This window comes from Manacus candei, unplaced genomic scaffold, assembly GCF_025592945.1.
Source record: "Manacus candei isolate 608988 ecotype Guabito, Panama unplaced genomic scaffold, ASM2559294v1 h1tg000019l, whole genome shotgun sequence".
Lineage (NCBI taxonomy): Eukaryota > Metazoa > Chordata > Aves > Passeriformes > Pipridae > Manacus > Manacus candei.
In genome coordinates, this window is record NW_026138067.1 from 5,788,248 (window position 1) to 5,807,535 (window position 19,288).

The window sequence follows — 19,288 nt, forward strand, 5'->3', positions numbered from 1 at the left end:
GTAGATTTTAAGCAGCTTTGGAAATTTCAGGCATATTTATGTGAACTTTTGGAAGGCAGGAATAGTTTCAGAACTTCTTGTCAATAATATTTTTTTTTGTTTTGGTAAAATGCTGGAAGTTTTATGGACATTTCTGGAGGATGGGAAAAAATAAAAACTTCTGTACAATAATAAGAAACATCAGACTTCTAAACTTGCTTTTCTTTCTTGCCATTGACATGGATTATGAGAGTCTCACAGTCTACTGCTTTTTGATTGGTACTGGATTTCTCATTCCTGGAAAGGTGTGGGAAAGCAAGAATAAGGAGAATTAAATTAACTCCCTTCCAGAAAAAAACAAGTATTCAAATAGTTTCTATTTCTTGACCTTGACAGAGCAATCCAAGCTCTTACAAACAGTTGCCTTTGACATTGAGAAATCCTCTATGAAGCAGTCTTGGATATGATGTTTTACAGTACAAAGAAAATCTTGATTAGTCATATAAATCTCATGAACTTCACCACTGTAACTTCCAGCAGACACAAGTGTAATTCAGGGAACTTTATCAAGAGATGAAAATGAGCAGAACTTAATTAGCAATTTTTCAGCCTCACTTTTCATTATCAGTCAGTGTTTTCATAAATTCATACCATGTTCTATTTTTCCTCTAAAATTTATAACCATTATTAAAGTACATGTATTTTTGAAACAAATGTAATAAAGGTGAGAGACTTTGCATCATACAACTAGATGGCATGTGCTATTGAGGCCATTGTCAAAATACACATATATAAGGGTTATAGATATGCATTACTGAGTTTTCTACTTAAATGATTTGTTACTGTGTGGTTTGATATAGTTATCTGGGTTTACAACCAAAACAATTTCCCTATCATGCATAGGAATAAGCATTTTCATTACGGATAAGCATTTTGGCCTAGAATGCAACTCCTGTATGGAACCCTTTTTTCACTACAAGAGACATACTGAGGTGCTGGAGTGTGTCCAAAGAAGGACAGTGAAGCTGGTGAAAAATCTGGAGCACAAATCTGATGAGGAGTGGCTGAGGGAGCTGGGGATCTTTAGCCTGGAGCAAAGGAGGCTGAAGGGGAGACCTTATCACTCTCTTCAACTACCTGCAAGGAGGTTGTAGGAGGGTGTTGACCTCTTCTCCCAGGTAACAAGGAACAGGACAAGAGAAAATGGCCTCTAATTGCACCAAGGGAGGTTTACTTTGTATAGTAAGAACAATTTCTTCACAGAAAGGGTTTTCAACCATTGAAACAGGCTGTCCAGGGAAGTATTTAGTCACCATCCCTGGAAGTATTTAAAAGACATATGGACGTGGCACCTGGGGACATAGTTTAGTGGTGGAATTGGCAGTTCTAAGTTAACAGTTGGACTTAATGATCTTAAAGGTCTATTCCAACCTAAACTATTCTATGAATCATGGATGGGTCTTGACCACTTGCATTAACAGACTAACTCACTGGATATAAAGACTGGAAATTGTAGTTTTTGAATACCCTAGTTCAGTTCCAGGCTCTGAAGTTTGCCTTGGTACTGGTTACTTTCTTTCCCTGGTAACTGAACTCCCGAGCCCTTTCAGGCAGCAATGTTAAGAGTTAAAACATGAGTGCAGACAGCTTGAACAAAATGGAGTTTTATTTGCATTATGTTTTCTGAAAAGTATATCTTAAACATTTTTTACTAAATGTATTTCAGATACCATTCTATTCTAAACACCTAATTATTACTGCATGTTATTAGCTTAATTTCTGGCTTAAACCTGTGCAGGCTGGATAAGCAAAAAAATTATTTATCTACAAAATAAACACTTTTTTAACGAACTTCCTAAAATAAATATTTTGTATTTTGTTTCAAGTATGCATATTCATCTCAAGTGGTACTGTTTAGTAAGTAGAACACATATTGTGTGTAAATGAATATTTCATAGATTCTTCTGCATTTTTTCTGATAGCTATCAATACATGTAATATTTTTCTTGGAACAGAAAAAAATATAGTAAAGAACTACTTTGGCAGATGATAAATTGTTTTCTGCTAGAACAAGGATTTTAGAAAACTGCTCTGTACAACCTTGAAAAGTTTATACTTTGAGGGAAAAGTTGTGACCTTTACATAGATTCTTGTGCTCAAGAGGAAACAAAAGTGAAATTATTTCAGTACACGAGGCTTAAGATTTGGCAAAAGGCTTGTGCTTTTTATGCATCAGTGAGACTGGTAAGCAAATAATCATACAAACAAAGGCTGTAGATTATAAGGAAGCCACAAAACTGAATGGAGCCTAAAAATAAACTTGGAGTTCAGCATAGTTAATATGCTTTAAATGAAGAATGCAATGTTAAGCAAAATTAAAAGGCAAGCAAGATCTCAGAGCTTTCATGTGTTATTGATGGAAACAGGCCAGACTACCAACTACCAATTATATACTGTTGTCAGTGTAAAACGCTGAAATGTGCGAGGTTTCCAGATTTCTAAATTTTGGTTTAACTTCATTCAACTCTTGCTTATTAGTAACTTGTGTCCTTCCCCATTCAACACTCAATAGTGAGCTCCGTTGAACCAGTGAGGAGGCAGAGGAAGCCCCTCACCCCTGACTCCCCCAATGGCTTTCAGGGCAATGACATCCTTCACATCCTTCCCGTGGATGCCTCAACAAGCCCCCTGTCCCTGGTGTGCTGCAGGTCAGGAGGCTTGTGCAGGTGGGAAGGGCTGAAGGTGAGAGAAAAGCGTGTCAGTGTTATTCTGAGTCCGTGCTGCTGTACCCTGAGGCCAGCCTGTGCACTCAGAGTTATCTCAAAGTGACAGAAGGAGGTACATTAGATAAATGACACAAAAGCAAGACAAAGCAACCCTGCTTTCCCTCTGTCTGGGAAAGGGTCAGTGGTAGTTGAGGGCTTGAGGCAGAGTTTGGGACACAGAGGAAGAGAAAGGCCTCCAGCCTCCCGTCTTGCCTGATGGAGAGAGGGAGCTGCCTATTTGTTCCTACAATTCCTCTGTAGAGTAATGTGAAGTATGTTCTTAGGGGAGTTTTCCTGAAAAACAAAGCAAATCCCAACAATTCTTGCCATATGTGTGAATATCTGTGGTAAATAACTGCTTAAGTTAATCTTTAAGTGACTCTGTGTAATATTTGTTTTCATAGGAGCCTCTAACACTTCTGATGAAATAGTTTTTCATCATTAATTTATATCTGATCCATATAAAGGATATATTTATGCTTAAGGAAGTTGGTCTTCTGGATTTAATTTTTTTCTAGGAGGTTATTTTTTGTTCTATCCTATGCTTCATGTGTGTTTTTAATGACCTAAACTCAAGAGTCTTTAGAAGGATAATTCTAAGGAAAAATAAATGTCTTTTGCAATTTTAGTATCTTTTTTTAGGTTACCTTTTTAATGTTTCATAGAAAGTACTTCATTCTTGGGGTTTTACTTGATCTTATTCAAGGAACTAATAATCTACTTAAATCAGATTAATAACTTTTAATTTGCTAAAATGTGCAGACTCTATTAGCAAAATTAGTGAGTTGAATTCCGTTGAATTTAAATATCACTGTTCAGACCCCTTTGAATGACAAGGATAAAAGAGAAGACAAAGTTCTTTTTGTTTTCTCTTTGTATTTGAATCTCTTATAATTTGCTGTGTCACATTTTGCATCTTTTTCAGAATCTGGGAGAACTAAAAAATTATGACTTCTTATAATGAAAATTAAATTTCCCATAACATCATTTACCTTCAGAAACAGGGGTTTTGAGAAAAAGCTGCCATTATAGATCATGAAATAAATCTGTAAGTTTGGTCATAGTGAGACACGCCTAATTATCATATATGGAGATTTCATAATTGCAGACTCAGAAATATGAATGACGTAGCATGACTGAAAGATTCATTGCAATTCTGTACACACATGGCCACTGACTATGCATGTGTTTCCAGTTCTACAAATGGAAGGTAAATGTGTGTGTGTGTCTTAAACTACTATTCCTGGATTTTACACCTAAGGTAGTCTTCTACCTTACGTTTTACATAAGATGGTAGTTCCTATCTAATGATATGAATGGCTTAAATGATTTATAATCACTTGTTAAGATGAGGTTACTTATTATGGGCTTGAACCTGGTGATTGAAAAGTCATTGAAAAAGCATTTTAGAATCATTATTCTATGAAGTATTGTTAGATAAATGAAGATAAGCTATATCAAAAGAAGATATCTGCATCTGTCTGGTGGAATTAGGTAAAAGAACACTTGGAAGAATGAATTTGATTTTTTTTTTCCTGCTATTAACCAGTTTATTGTCTAGTGCTATGGGCTCTTTGATCACTCAACCTGTCTCTTACTGTTATATTTTCAGCAAACAGCTGGTCACATCCTAAATCAGAGTTACTTCCCTTTGTAACAGCTGAGTGCTATCAGTGCTGAGCTTCCTCCTAGATTTTAGTTATAATGAAAAAGAAGTAATTCTTGAATGTAACACTTCTGGAGCATCATAAATTAAATGTATTTGCTTTACTACAGTATTTCACTCTGATTTGTATTTTATTTGTATTTGTATGTTCTCTTCTGCAGAAAATTACATCAGCAGTTTGAAATGTATAAGGAGCAAGTGAAGAAGATGGGTGAAGAATCACAGCAGCAGCAGGAGCAGAAGGGTGATGCCCCAACCTGTGGCATCTGCCACAAAACAAAATTTGCTGATGGCTGTGGCCATAACTGTTCATATTGCCAAACTAAATTCTGCGCGCGCTGTGGAGGAAGAGTGTCTTTACGGTCAAATAAGGTATGGAGTTATGAGAGTTTAACAAGCTTCTCCTAAGCTCAGTATCTCTTATTCATTGCTTATGCATACAAATCACATAACTACTGAAACAGATTTCCTTTAAGGAGGTAATGATATCTACTTCAGGGGCTTTTAAAACATCTGTCCTCATTTCATGTAATTTCCAGTTGCAGATGGATTTGTGATTACGACTTTTAAGTTAATATGTATAATTTTTTGACTAACAAGCTCATGAAAGGACAATTCTTTGATTGGAGGGTGAGTCACTATTTAAGACAGGGAAGTATATCTAGTGATCTACTGAGACATTGATTATTACAGGGTAGAGCAAGGCTTTGTTTCTCTCTTGCTTGCCCAGGCGCTTCTGCACAAGATTATGGTAAAAGTAGTGTTAGAATATTATATATAATATAATATTGTGCTTTTAAACCTTTCTTATCTATTATACATATGCACATATATTATGCATATTTATTATATACATACACATGCAAATGTCAAACTATTTTTAGGAAAAAATTAAATGCATTAACATATATTGTTACAACTAGTATATACCTGTGTTTATTGTATAACAATAGGCAAAACACATTCTGAGTTTTTTAAAAAGTTGAATGATAGAGTAAAAAATTCAGCACAACTGAAGTAATCACAGAAAAGTCTTGAGATCAATTTATTCAGCGTTTCAGATATAATGTTCAGATCTGATACACAGAATCTTTCTCAGATTCTGACAGATACTTGTAGAAGATTTATGACAATACTCCAGCTGTATTATGCTAGTCTTTTGTGGAAACACAATTTTCTAAAGCAATACAAGAATGCAATATTTTAATATTTATTATTAAAATATTTTTATATGATTTATTTCCATAAATCCATTTTTTCCCTGTAATATGCTCTTTGCAAATACCATGCAATCAGTAAATATCATCTTTTGGAAGCTAGGAGACAATGGTATGCATGGTACGTATTTCTTTGTCTAATATTGAAAGGTAGGTTTAAATAATGGACTGAAGTTTTTGACTGACAAAGTATATAATAATAAAAAATATAAAAATATACCAAAAGTATAATAATATTTCCTGATTATTAATGTAAATAAGATTATATGTAAGTGTCTCAAATTGCCTTGGATTTCATTAAGATAATTTAACAATTTTGTCTTCAGTAAGTTCACATATTTTTATTTGTTTTTTATAACTAACTAAATTGTTGCCGTTAATAAGAGAGATAATAATTTCTGAAGTAATTTCATCTGATTATGAATACCAGTGAGGACAGATATTTGAGTCATTATGCCTACATACTTGCAAACATAGAAAAAGTGCATTAGGGAGGCGGCTTCATTTCCTAATACACCGTTTAGACTTTCCTTGGGATGGAGCATGTGAACGTGGCAGATATTTGTCTGAAGTCTCTTGACAGATTTGCAACGAGATTCTTCCATGGCCTCTTTGGTAATTTGCTCCACTGCTTCACAGTGCTCACCACAGAAAGATTTCTTTACCATCTAACCTGTCTTTCTGTAAGCTGGCTTCTCTATTCAGTCTATTATGAGTCTGTTCTAAAACTCTTCTCAACTGGCGTTTTTTTCTACTACTGTTGCTAATTTAGTGTGAGGCTTTTCTGTGTCTCATTCATTTTTATTCTAGATAATTCATGAATATGCTGAACAGAGTGACTCTAGACTGATTCCTTGTGAGGCTTCACTGGTGATGCCTTTCCCTCAAAAAAAGCCTGACCATTTAGTCCTGTCTTTTTGTTCTTGTCTTTTCTTTAATTGAGTTTTCTCATGGATGAATTTGTTCCTATTCCATGGCAGCTGAGATTCTTTAGAAGTCTGTAATTTCAACTCAGCAGTAGGAATAAATCCCCTTTTCTCTCTTTCTCTGTGACTTCTTGGAAGAATTCTAATATATGTAACAGACACAAATTCCCTCTACTAAAGCCATTCTTACTTTTCCACATTTTATCATAATTTATTCATATGCTTGCTAATTTTATTCTGTATTTTGGTTTCTACAAATCTGTCTAATGTGGATGTCAGACTCATTTGTCTATTTTTCAGTTGATATAATGCTGAAACTCCTTAAAAATTAGTAAATTGGCATTTTTGCCACCTTTTATACTTCTTGTCAATGAAAGACTGTATTGCAGTTAACAATTATTTTAGACTTGAGATGTTTTACACTGAATATCATCTCATTTAAAAAATTTTTTCCTTTTTTTTGTTGATTCACTATTTACCTTCTCTTTCTGAAATATCAGTTAAAAGTATATATTCCAGTTCATTCTGCAAAAATTATATTCTAGACTAAATATTTTTCTAATCACCATGAATATGAAAATGAAAGATCTAATTCAGAAAGACTGTGGTAGCCTCCTCTTTATGTTCTCTTTTGTGCCTATACTCAATATTCCATTAAAATTATTTAGGTCTACCAGAATTTACCAGGATTCATTCTTCTCTGTTTTCCTTCATGGATACAACTTCAACTTCTTGAAAAATTGCTTCTGATAACTTTCTGTTTTAACTTTGCTGTCTTTGGTGCTTGTATACATTTTTGACAGGTTATATATATGTCTGCTTTGGACATTCTTACATAAGGAGATTCTTACAGTGTCTGAAATGTTCTTTCATGGGTCTGTTTCGTCTGTTCTTCTTCATAATATCAGTTTTCAAGCCAAACTCATGCCTTTTACACCAGATTCAGCTACTAAATAGTTTAGTACAGACCAGTATTAGCAGCATGCACCTCAGATGATGGGGAATTGTAAGAACACTTCTCTTTCAAAGGTCAAAATGCTGACTACTGCTTACAGGGTTCATGGTCATGAGTAGGAGCAGGCCATGGAAATGTCAGAGAATTAGATTAGAATTCTCAGAATGTTTGGGTGATTTATTCTTTTTTCAGTTTAGTTACAGTGCTTGAAATATATAGGCATTAGCATTCAGTTCAAGCTGAAAAATTATCATTATGTGGGAGCTCCTTCTAGATCAAACGAATAAAACTGATAATGGTGGCACTTTTGCTTCTGTACAGCTTTTTATGTTAATGAATGGAATATTTAGCCAGAATGAGGGCTGAAATTTCAAGGGAGTAAGGAACCTTGAACTGTCGTGTTTTATGTTTATGAACAATTTCAGACTGATTAAAACTGAAATAATAAATCACATGACAGCAAGCAGAAATTTTTCTCAGTGAAAAGAGTACCACTGATATATAAAATATACTACTGTTCTTTTTCTTTATTTTATGCTGATTTATATAGGGAAATGCACATTGAATGAGGCAGCTGACAGCAGAATGAGGTTTATACAGGTGAGAAATTTAAATGCTAAAACATTGGAAAAATGCAGCTTCCAGATACATACAACATTGAATATAAACTTCAGTAGCTCAGAATTCCAGTTCAGTAAACCAACATTTCACTTATACAGAAAGAAAAAAATACTTGTCTGAAGACTTAATTAAATGCATGCTGAAAACCTTCTTTCAGGGTGTTTGACAACCTGCTATCACTTGCAGCCACTGAAACATCCTTCTTTTTTTGTCTTTGAAGAACGAAAGCAAGAGATTTTCAGTTTTTTTATAGAATTCAGCAACATCATGGGAAACACATTACGTATAAGTAGGGAACTTCTCTCAGCTCCCTCTGGTTCAGTGAAAGCTTTGCATTTTGATTATTTCTCTGGGGCTATGTTTGATTTACAGCAAAACATGAAGTTCTCTTCTAATTGCAGGACTTGTGATATGACCATCTGTCTGGAGTCACAACACAGAATTTTAGTGTGCCTATGCTAATGCATAATCCATTTCATTCTGTTGAGAATTGTCAGGCACCAAAGAATTAGTCTGTCACAATCAGGTTTTTAAAGTCACTAGGGTTTGAGATAAACTCAATGATTTGCTTACAAATAAGTTGGTCCTTAGAAGACATGGTTTGATTCTTCATTTCTCTACAAGAGACAGGTGAGATTACAAACTTGAGGAAAGGATTTCTCTAACCACGTGTGGTTTTTTTTTCTATTCAGTTTAGTCCGTGTAACGCTTCTAAAATCTGCTAACCTACAACTATATTTGTCTTTCTGGAGTGTCTCAGAACAAGTATCTCTGAAAAAAAGGAAAGTCAGCTGCTAAATTATTTGAAAGACAATCTCTCATTCAGAAGTTGTAAATTCACAATTGGAGGGTGAAAAAGTTATCCCTACCATTAGGATTAGTTTCCCTTCTCAGTCTCCCCATGAATAGAATAGAATTTGTATTATATTGAAGACTTCCAATCTGAAATTTGGTTCTGATTATATTGAAACAATGTTAATGTAATAGTGAATGTCTATGACTGTTAAGATGTCTCTAAACAGTGATTAGCTCCATTTTATTTGAGGTGATCAATCTCTTTATTCTTTTGAAAGTTATACCCAAACTTATCAGGACCACAGTTCAGCTGGTATACCTCATGGTCCTTAGTAGCTTTCCTCACTCATTCCCTAATGACATTTGGCTTCTCTGATGTGGTGCAGCTGTAACCTGGGATCAGCCTTGTGGAAAGAGCTGCGTGAGGATGATCTGCAATAAGCCCTCTTGGGAGCTCCAGCCTGGGAGCTGCTCAGGCACTGAGCCTTGGTCCCTGCCTGAGCTGTGCTGCTGACATGTCTGGTTCCCTTTCTGAGCCAAAGCTGTAGGCTTGGCTTCCTGAATTGCCTCATTGGCTTCCTGAATTGCCTCAGCTCTCTCTCATCACTGTGGACCTGCTGGGGACCTGGATTCTTTGCTGACCTTAGTTACAGTTGTGAGCCCTATCCTGTTTCCCTTGGGTGCATTCTGTGGGACACAACCCTGCAGGGGGGAGCATGGTCTGCCTCACACCACCCCTTGTACTCTGCTCCTGGCCCTGGCCAAGCTGCTGACCCTGCTTCTACCAAGACAGTACAGAAGTAGTGCACTGTCCCAGTATAATACTTCAGTTAAAAACTTCAAATTTAATAATAGGACTAAAAATCTTGCCACGACTACCATTTTCAGCCAGGAGATGTTGCTCCTTTCCAGTCTGTAAACTTTGCATGCCAGCTGATACCTAGCACAACTGATATTCGGAATCTGCATTTCTGTATTGATACCTCGGATTCTCTTGATTATTCAAAAAAGCCCTGTGATTTTAATACAAACTATGTGGATATCATCATTCCCTTCCAATGACAACTGCACAAACTATTTCTGTTATTAATTTTATTTATTTGAAACTATTTACATTGATAGCAGATGATGGTCTCAATTTCAACAGAGGTTACGTGTGTTTTAACTCTTCACTACTTCAAAGCTTTCATAAACCTTAGAGGTTATTATGATACTGAAACAATGAAGAACTCATAATTTCACTGAGATTCATGATTTTAGGCACTTAAGGTGAGGAAAATACTGTCTTAAAGAGTGGCTTTGACTCATGCAGTCAGATGCCAGATTGACCTTCTAAAAGATGTTTTTTAAAAAGGATAAGTTATAGATATTGACTCATTCTAGATTTATTTTGAGTATAGAATGGAATTCCAGTAATTTTGCTAATATTTCTGTGTGTCTGAATTCTCATGGAGATAAGGCCTTTCTCCATAAAACCACTATTAAAACATGCTTCCCTTTTCATGTGGAACAGGACAAATACCACTGAAATCTGACTGATTTGTTGCTTTTGTAGCATCAGTTCTTTGAGAACAGAATTAAATAATTTCTCTAATGTCTTTGCTATTGAAATGACTGGCTAGATTGTCTTTCATATAGTCAGATATGTCATTGTTTGCAGTGTATTGCTATGAACTCAAGAGTGTTTGACAATGTGTGGGGAGGAAGCTGAGAGGCTGAAGGCATTCTTAGATGTTTGGTAAAGTGTAATGGCTTGTCTTGAACTTCACATATCTTTATATTTTGTAGCCTGTTTCTCTAAAAAGATTCTTCATCCTGGAGGTTATTAAATGTAGGTGGGTTGTGTGAACCAAGTCTTGGTTACTGTTATGATCAAAGTGTGAATGACAGGAGTATAATCTTCTTGGATAGTGGAGTATATCTCTTCAGAGGTGAGGATGAGAAACTGTGGCACTAGATGTTTCCGTGTAAAATATCTCTGAGCATTACTGCCACTCTTATTGCAGTGGGACAGGGAGTCCTGCTAGGAAAGTATCAGAGCACCTGGTGCTGAGCAGATAAATGTGTTTCTGCACACAGAGTGATAACAGACATTGCGTGATTTAGTTTCCAATGATATTTGCTGTATCACTGTAAATGATATAGTATTGTTTGCCTGAGAATACCATTAAACCTCATAGCTTCTTTGAAAATACTTTAATCTTTTACCACTGTCCATAGGATGACGGAATAAATTGGGTCAGATGGGATTTATGGAGGTCACCTAGACCAGTCTCCTACTCCACACAGGTTTTAAGGACTCTGTTCAAGTGAATTGTAAAACCCTTCTACGATGGAGAATCTCTAACCTCTTTGGGCAACTTATTTCAGTGATTAACGACTACTGTGATTTTCTTTTTTTTTTTTTATGTTCAATCCAATGCCTTGATTGTTGTATTTTGTCTATTAGCTGTGCATCTTCAAGATTGTCTTTGTGTTCCCTATAGCTAACCTTTAAGGAGTTAAGGAATGCAAGTAGTTCCCCTCTTCCCACGCCCTTCCCTACCCCAGCCTTCTTTAGGCTGAACAATCCTATCTCCCTCAGCTTCTCCTTGTATACTGTATGTTTTATTGCCTGACCGTCTTGTTTGGCCTCTGTTGTATTCTCTCCTGTTTCTTTGTAACTCTAGGATCGGAGGGAACCTAAACCTTCTATAAGAATTACATGTTATAAGTTACATATCATACAGATATCTAAACAACGAAGCTATAAAATAAGTTGTCACCCTTTCTTGGTGTATTTCCAGCAAAACCAATGCTTAATTCCATGCCTAGGTTTAGTCTCTGTATTGGCATGTGAAATTAAGGTACCAGATAAAAATCACCATTACTCATTCACAAAAGCGGAGTTTAGTTTTGAATGAAAACATTTTGAATATTTTTGTTTTCTAAAGTATTATTTAATTTACAATTTTAGGTAACTAAAAAGACAATTCCTTCAAGGAAAATAACTATTAGGAATGTTTTTGTTTAATATTGATGAGTATGAAAAAGAAAGTATAAATATTATAGATCTGACAGCACATGCAGTGAACGCTTGTGACAAATTCTGTCTCTTTGTGCTTTAGAACTCCAGGACTTTAAAGATCTGTCGAGTGGCTAACATGCAGTTATGCCATTATGCACACCCTCTATCTGTCTGTAGTAAACAAACATTTTTAATTTTGCTGAACTCTTTGCAAGGGCAAAGTGTTGATGAATGCTAATTATTTGCCATACTGGGGTCCAAGGAATGTAGGGCAAAATGCTGCATCCTTTTTATAAGATGACCCACCTGTTTTATTAAGGTAATTCTGAAATGAATCCCTAAATTTTTTTTGTATAAATATTTTTTTATATATAAGATTGTCTTAATTTCACCCATGAAAAGATTATGAAAATTATTAAAATTACTTATTTTTCACTAGATCTACTTCACCACTGGGGAAAATAAGAAAGATATATATTAATTCCTTTGCTATTTATTTGTTTATTTTACTAATAAATACTACTGCTTGCTTTCGAAATGAAAGTGACTCTTTCCTTCTTTGTGTTTTTTTTTCTTTTTTTTTTTTCTGTCCTTTCTTTCTTGCTTTCGTGGATGTGAACTCCAGGAGGACAAAGTGGTTAGAGCCTTTTTTCTGTTTAAAGTTATTTTCTTTTATGGTAGACATTTCCTGGCCTACATTTGCTTTCATTTACACAGGTGTAATTCTTACTGAAGGCAAGGGGAATTACTGTCATTAAAATGAAAGCAATGTGTGGCATTAAAGGCTTACCTGTTTTTCAAATAGCTTACTCATAATCTGTGAGTTGTTGTGAACAGTATGCATGGTATTCCTCTCTGTTTGCAGCTTTTGTGAGCATGCCCCTACTTTTCCTTTGCTTTTGCAATATGATATGTGCACAGTTTAAAAAAAATAAATGAGAATTTGTGTAATAGATGTTTTTGTGATAAAATTAATTTGTATTTTTGTAGAAGTGGCATAAAGTAATCATAATAATCGTTGCACTCTGTATCATTGATTTGTATGCACTCAACATTTTAGCTCGTAATATTTTGACATGGTAGTTCAGTTCTGATTTTCAATGACAATACAATTATATATCAGTAAATATTAAGAAAATATGTTTCTTCTAAACATTTAGAAATATGCAAGCAACACCAGTTATCCACTGACATAAATTATTTTCTAAACTGGTTTATAGGCTTTCCTAAAATGTAGTGCACATATTGTGTTGAGCATAATGTTGAAATGTTAGATGTTATGCATGTCACTGACATTCTGTTTGTCTTGATAATATTACACCCACAGTAAATATTTTAATCTGATTTTATTTTAACAATGTTTAGAAAAAGGTAGTTTAAATCTGAATTTGAGAATAAGCCTGGATATGTTTCAATATTTTACTAAATTGTGTGATTTTTTTTAAATAACAGAATTGAGAAAACTACATAAGCTAGTGTAAATCTGTTCTTCCATGAAAATCTCTACTGTATTCTGAAGAACTGAAATTGCAAAAGCAACTTGCCCTGTAGTGTTTGGCAAATAAGTTCCTGTAGTAGATGAAGTAAAGGAATTCTTTAGTGTTCATATGCATAAATGTATACAGAGAAAGACTTTTGCTATAATAAATGCAATTTTTTCTTGCTGATAGCAGTGTCAAGGCTCACATTTGACTTGCCCATGTGGTTTAGAAATACCTTACTTCACACAAGTTGTAAACCACTTGCTGCTGTTACCATTTAGGATGTAACCTTGGTAGTGGGCAAGTGGCACTTGAGGTGGGCCACGTATGGCCCAGTATGTTAGAGGGTTACATAGTTTTCTTTTGGGCTGGACCATCAGAGTTTTTCACAATTAAAAGACCATGAAACAGTGAAGTAGCACCAGTTTGTAGAATACAGAGGTAGCTGTAGAGTACAAAAAGAAGATGAACAAAAGGAACAATTTTCTCCTTGAAGAATTTACCCTTTCAGTATAATCTTGGAAGTAATTGATGTATACCAACAGTATTCCCCCAGTCAATCCAACAACTGATGTCTGTGTGGTACTCATCTATATTGGAGCAGTGTCAAATCCTAAATTCACTTGGAAAATGATAAATAAAAAAAGAAAAGTGTGAAGGTCACAGTAATAAGGTTATATTATTATCATCTAGTTTTACCATGTATGTATGTTAAGGAGGAAAGGGACAGGAATTTCCCTACCTAGTCAACTAGATAGGTTTTTTCCATAAATAATGACAGTGGCTCAAGTTGCTTTACATAATATCTGTTTCTGCTGATTTTGAATTAGATGTTTTAGAAGTTATGAAGGCAGAAAAAACAGTAAGTATTTTAGATCAACTTTTTCTCAACTACAGATATTGTGAAGAAGGGATAGTAGTGGTATTATTCTTGATATTTTAGTGCTAACTGTAAGGTTAAAAGCCCTGGTGTGTTGAATGCAGATGCCATCAAAACAGGTACTTCAATATAGTAGAAAGTGTGTAGAAAGTGTGGATTCCAGTGTTTCTTAAAGGGCCTGTTACATATTTTGTAACCATAGAACAGCAAGTTCACTAGAAAATGCTCCTGGATAAAGCCATGGATACTTTGGTGACTGTTGGTAGTACGTTGATCCAATTAAAAAACATGGATTTGGAAAATGAGATGTATTCAAAGAATCAGTTCTGTGAAGAGTTAGAAACATATTTTTGTGTGTTCCCTGTAGAAATCTTGCTACATCTTTTGATAAAGATTAAGATTCTAGGAAAAAACTGGGACTGCACATGTGTTGAATGATTGGAACTATCATACAGTAGTCTACTGGTGCTATTTAGGGTGGTGGGGAATGGAGTTAGAACATGAATCCTGACTGTGTTGTATGTTGTAGTTGTGCTGTTAAACATACACAGAAGGGAATTTATATTACATGTCCTTCTACTATGCTATATTCTGGAGTGCTGCATCCAGCTCTGGGGTCCTCACCACAAGAAGGATGTGGACCTGTTGGAGCATGTCCTGAGGAGGGCCACTGGAGCAAGTGTGTTATGAGGAAAGGCTAACAGAGTTGGGGCTGTTCAGCCTGGACAAGATTCTGGGGACACCTTAGAGCAGCCTTCCAGTACCTAAAGGGGACCTGTAAGAAAGATGAGGACAAACATTTTAGCAGGGCCTGCTGCAATAGGACAAAGAGTAATGGTTTTCAACTGAACAAGAGTTGATTTATGTTACGTATAAGAGAGAAGGTTTTTACAATGAGGGAGGTAAAACACCAGAACAGGTTGCCCAGAGAGGTGATGGGATGGGGCTCTGAGCAACACAGTCTAGTTGAAGATGTCCCTCCCCATGGCAGAGCATTGGACTAGATGAGTTTTAAAGGTCCATTCCAACACAAACCATTCTATGATTCTTTGACACTAATACCACTTCAGGGTACACAGCTCATGGTGCCTTTTCCCACAGAAAACATGGTAATGACTCATGAATACCTCACACCTTCATTAGTCAGGTATCACAGTATATAAATAAGTACTTTTGCAAAATGGAGACCCCCAATGTGCCAGAAAGGAATAATTTATGTTAAGATTAAAAGACTAAGATCATCTCTGAGAAGGAAACAGTTGATTTTTTTTTTTTAATTGAAATTGTTTCCATTTTCTGGAATTTTTTTTCTTTCAGAAACAAATGTACATTTTAAAGCATTTCCTGCAATTGTTTTACTATTATTCAGTCAAAATGTGCCTGTGAGGTAGAGGTTTCATAGAGAAACCAGAGTCAATTAAGGCTGATAGAAATGAAGATGATTTCAAAAAATGAAGATACACAGGATCGTCTTCCTTTTACTTAGATTTTGACAATTAAATAAATAATCAAATGACTTTATTAAAATGAGCAACACCATTAGCTAGAGTAGTGAAATTGTATGAACATATAATTGAAAATCATGGAAGATGTGATTCGACAGATGAGGAACTAGGAAGTGTGATGTAGTTTTTGCAAAAGTATATCTTCATTGCAAATAGTAGGAAATAAAAAAATAGTAGAATATTTTAATTTTGACTGAATTTTATCCCAAATTTAAATGAGATTTAAATGAAATTATACACTTTGTACTTTTGCTTGGAGGCCATGACTTTAAAGTAACCACTGATATTCTGGAGAAAACACATAAATAAGCAACCTAGGAAGTTTTTGAAACAGTTGAGGGGAGAGAACCTGGTTCCTTCACTTACCAGTCATTATCTTTATTGTTCAAACTGATAAAATTCCTGTACAGTGTTTTCTTATGGACATTTGATATTTAGATACACCATTTCATGTTTTTTAATTGTTTGTTTTCAAGTGACAAGTTTTGAAATGACATGAATTCAGCAGTGGCCTGGCCTTCAGAGGTTCTGATACTTTCTGTGTTCTTTTGTCTCTTTTAGTGGATTCAGGAACTTGTTTTTAGCTAATCTGCTTTAAACTGCTACAGGTCAAAGCCTTCACCAGAATGGTTTATAATTCTATAAAGGATAAACCTGAGGAGCAATGCTAGGAAACTTCTTTTTTATTCTGCCTTTATTTCTTGTGCAAGTAAATAAAACATTTGACACTTACTTGAAGTAAGTATTCTACCTTTCTAGTGTTATGCATTTTGAAATACTTTAGACAAAGACAAATAGCTTTTTAAAAATCAATTCTCCAGTCTTCACCAATTCTAAGGACTTCCAGAATATTTTGTTTTAATAAAACCATCTCAAAAACTCCTTTAAGCAAATTAAAAATTGAATGTCCTTACTGAATATCTTTCTAGGTTAATTTCCCGAATAACTTGACTGACTTTGGGAATTTTATTTTAATTTTAATCATTGAATCAAAGTTTAATAATTTTGGATATTCCATGACAGAGTTCAGAAAATGGCAGTTGTTTTTAGCAAATTGTCTCATAAAACAATTTTATATAAAATTACAGTAGAAGAGATAAAAAGCAATTATCATAGGACATTATTTGCCATCCTTTTATCTTACTGCAGTTAAAACTTCCTATTCCCCATTTTTCCTTCACTATGTTCCAAAGTAATCAATATTATTATTCCAGTCAGGAGACACCTAGGTGTTGATGATAATGTTTCTGTCATTTTTGTGGAAAATTCACTGTTAAAAAAGAGAGAATTTTTTTCCCATTTTGCTTTTGCCATTCTGAACAGGTCCTGGGCCCTACCAAGAGCCTTATTGTTTCTAAGCCATCTGTGTGGTAGGTCTGTACCTCCACAGTGTCTGACAGTTTTCTCACCTGAATTGTAACAAATGTGACAAGGATTTGTAGAAGCCATAGGTTACTTCTCCTACCCCTGCCTTCTTACTACTGGAAAATGTCTCTAAACTCTTACCCTGTTCTTGAAACTTGACTCAAACTGATTTTGTGTCTTATGAAGAAACACACTCTGAGTCTCATCAAGATTTTCATGGGCTTTACATGCTCTAAAGGATATGTGTTTTTTATTTAACAAAGAAATATGTTAATTTCCATATCACTGAAATTTGGAAAAAAACCTTTTTTATAAAAAGACTTACAAAAACAATAGAATATTTCCTATACTTAGAATACCTCCTGTACCAGCTATTATACAGGATCGTTTTCTGAGACATCTCTTCACTCAGGGAAGCTTAATGATTTTCCTCAGCTCTTGAGTATTGTCTTTCAGATTGGGATCTCTAAAAGTCATTTGGACAGTTGGCAACTTAGACCTTCCTGTCTTGGGCCACTTGTCCGAGTCTGTTCTCTGATCCTGTTTCTCATGTATCCATTTGTCTAAGCTGCTCTCCATTATCTCACTGTGTTCAAACCTCACTCTTATTTCCTTCATCACTAACAGAATGCACCTCCAGTTGCAGAAAGTGAACAAATATCTTGGTTGGAATTGGATTGCCAAACATATTTAAATACTAAGTTTATTCTTTTCTCCTGTCAAAATTATCACAAAATTACCATCAAATCACATCTTCTACTCAAAAATGTGTTGCCTAGCTTTATTTTCATTATTTTCAAGACTGTCGTGATGTAACATAATAGAAAGTAGTCAATATATATAGGTCTTTAAATCTGTAAATAGCAGATTTAAACTTGCCTGAAACCCTGATGAAGACCATTCACAGTGATGGTTAAATTAGCATACAAATGTTTTCCCTAGATTGACTCCATGTGCTGTTAACGTTTATGGCCTTGCTCTCATACTAAGATAACTTTGTGTTGGCCATCACAGTCAGAGAACAGGGAGGTTGCACTATGTTGTAGTCCAACTTCATATTAACTTCTGTGAGGTGTGGGAGATGTTGGAAGACATACAGAAGGAATGAGAATTCATCTTTCTTTCTTTTTCTTTTTTTTCTTCACCACAATGCCCATTGGCCCATTTTCTCATGCACAGATCAATGACTTACTCTCCACAGGGTTCAAGGAAAGGGGAATGTGGTCCTAGGAACTGCCAATTTCCTTTTCCAGCTTCTCTTTGAAAGTTAATTGGAAAATAAAAATAAAACAACGTCTTGATATGATGTAGCTTCAGAATGGTCTTAGCTAGTTAAATCTAATGACTACATGGGGATTTTGCTTTTGATGACTACATGGGGACTTTGCTTTTGTTAGCTATGCTCCATGCTTGAAGAACACACAAAGATACGTTTCTTTGTTAAGAAAGAACAGAAAACTGACTAGAAGAGTGAGTCTGAAAACCTTTTTACAATCATATATGTACTTCTGTATTAGATGAGCAAGGGTTTATATGCCCAAAAGCTTGTATTGTATTTTTCACCCATAACAGTCGGTGTAAAAGACATGAGTTCCTCCTATAAACCTTGTCCTTTACCTGTACACTATAGTGTTGCAATTTTACAGTACAGAAATTAGAAGTAGTTGGTTTCATTTTAGATAGTACTGAATTTCTGAAAAGCATTAAAATTGATTTAGAGAGAGTCTGGTGGAATTAGAGGGACTAGTTTTCATTTTGCTAACTATTTTTCCTATGTTGATAGCACTAGAAATTTATATTTTAATTTCAAATTGTACAAAATAGATTCATGTTCCATTGAAATTCTTCTTCAAGCTATCCTAAAATAATCTTGTCTTAAAATGTGTATGAAAACAATGCAATAACTACACAATTTATATCACATCAGTAAACTTTCCCTTTTGTTCAAATTAATAGAGCAATAGCAATTGCAAATAGCAATTCTGGAACCAGAAGATGAAACAGTTCTTGAGCAGTAAGTTATATTTGCCACCTGTTGCAATATTCAGAAACATATCATGTGCTATTAAGTTCCAAGTGTAGACCTTTATCAAAGGTAGCTAAGCAAATTCCTTATTTCAGTCCCA

The 19,288-nt window shown here is 34.9% G+C and overlaps 1 protein-coding gene across 30 annotated transcripts in view; it reads left to right on the top strand.

The window, feature by feature from the left end:
* The window catches only part of RIMS2 (regulating synaptic membrane exocytosis 2), a 449,774-nt gene that overhangs the window by 82,878 nt on the left and 347,608 nt on the right, over positions 1–19,288 (top strand). For 21 of the 30 annotated variants that reach the window (XM_051785115.1, XM_051785116.1, XM_051785117.1 and 18 more), the window contains 2 exons: positions 4,572–4,782; positions 12,557–12,568. In XM_051785115.1, coding sequence (XP_051641075.1) covers positions 4,572–4,782; positions 12,557–12,568 — 223 coding nt within the window. The remainder of the gene's footprint in view (positions 1–4,571; positions 4,783–12,556; positions 12,569–19,288) is intronic. The other 9 variants (XM_051785134.1, XM_051785130.1, XM_051785136.1 and 6 more) reach the window with 1 other exon arrangement.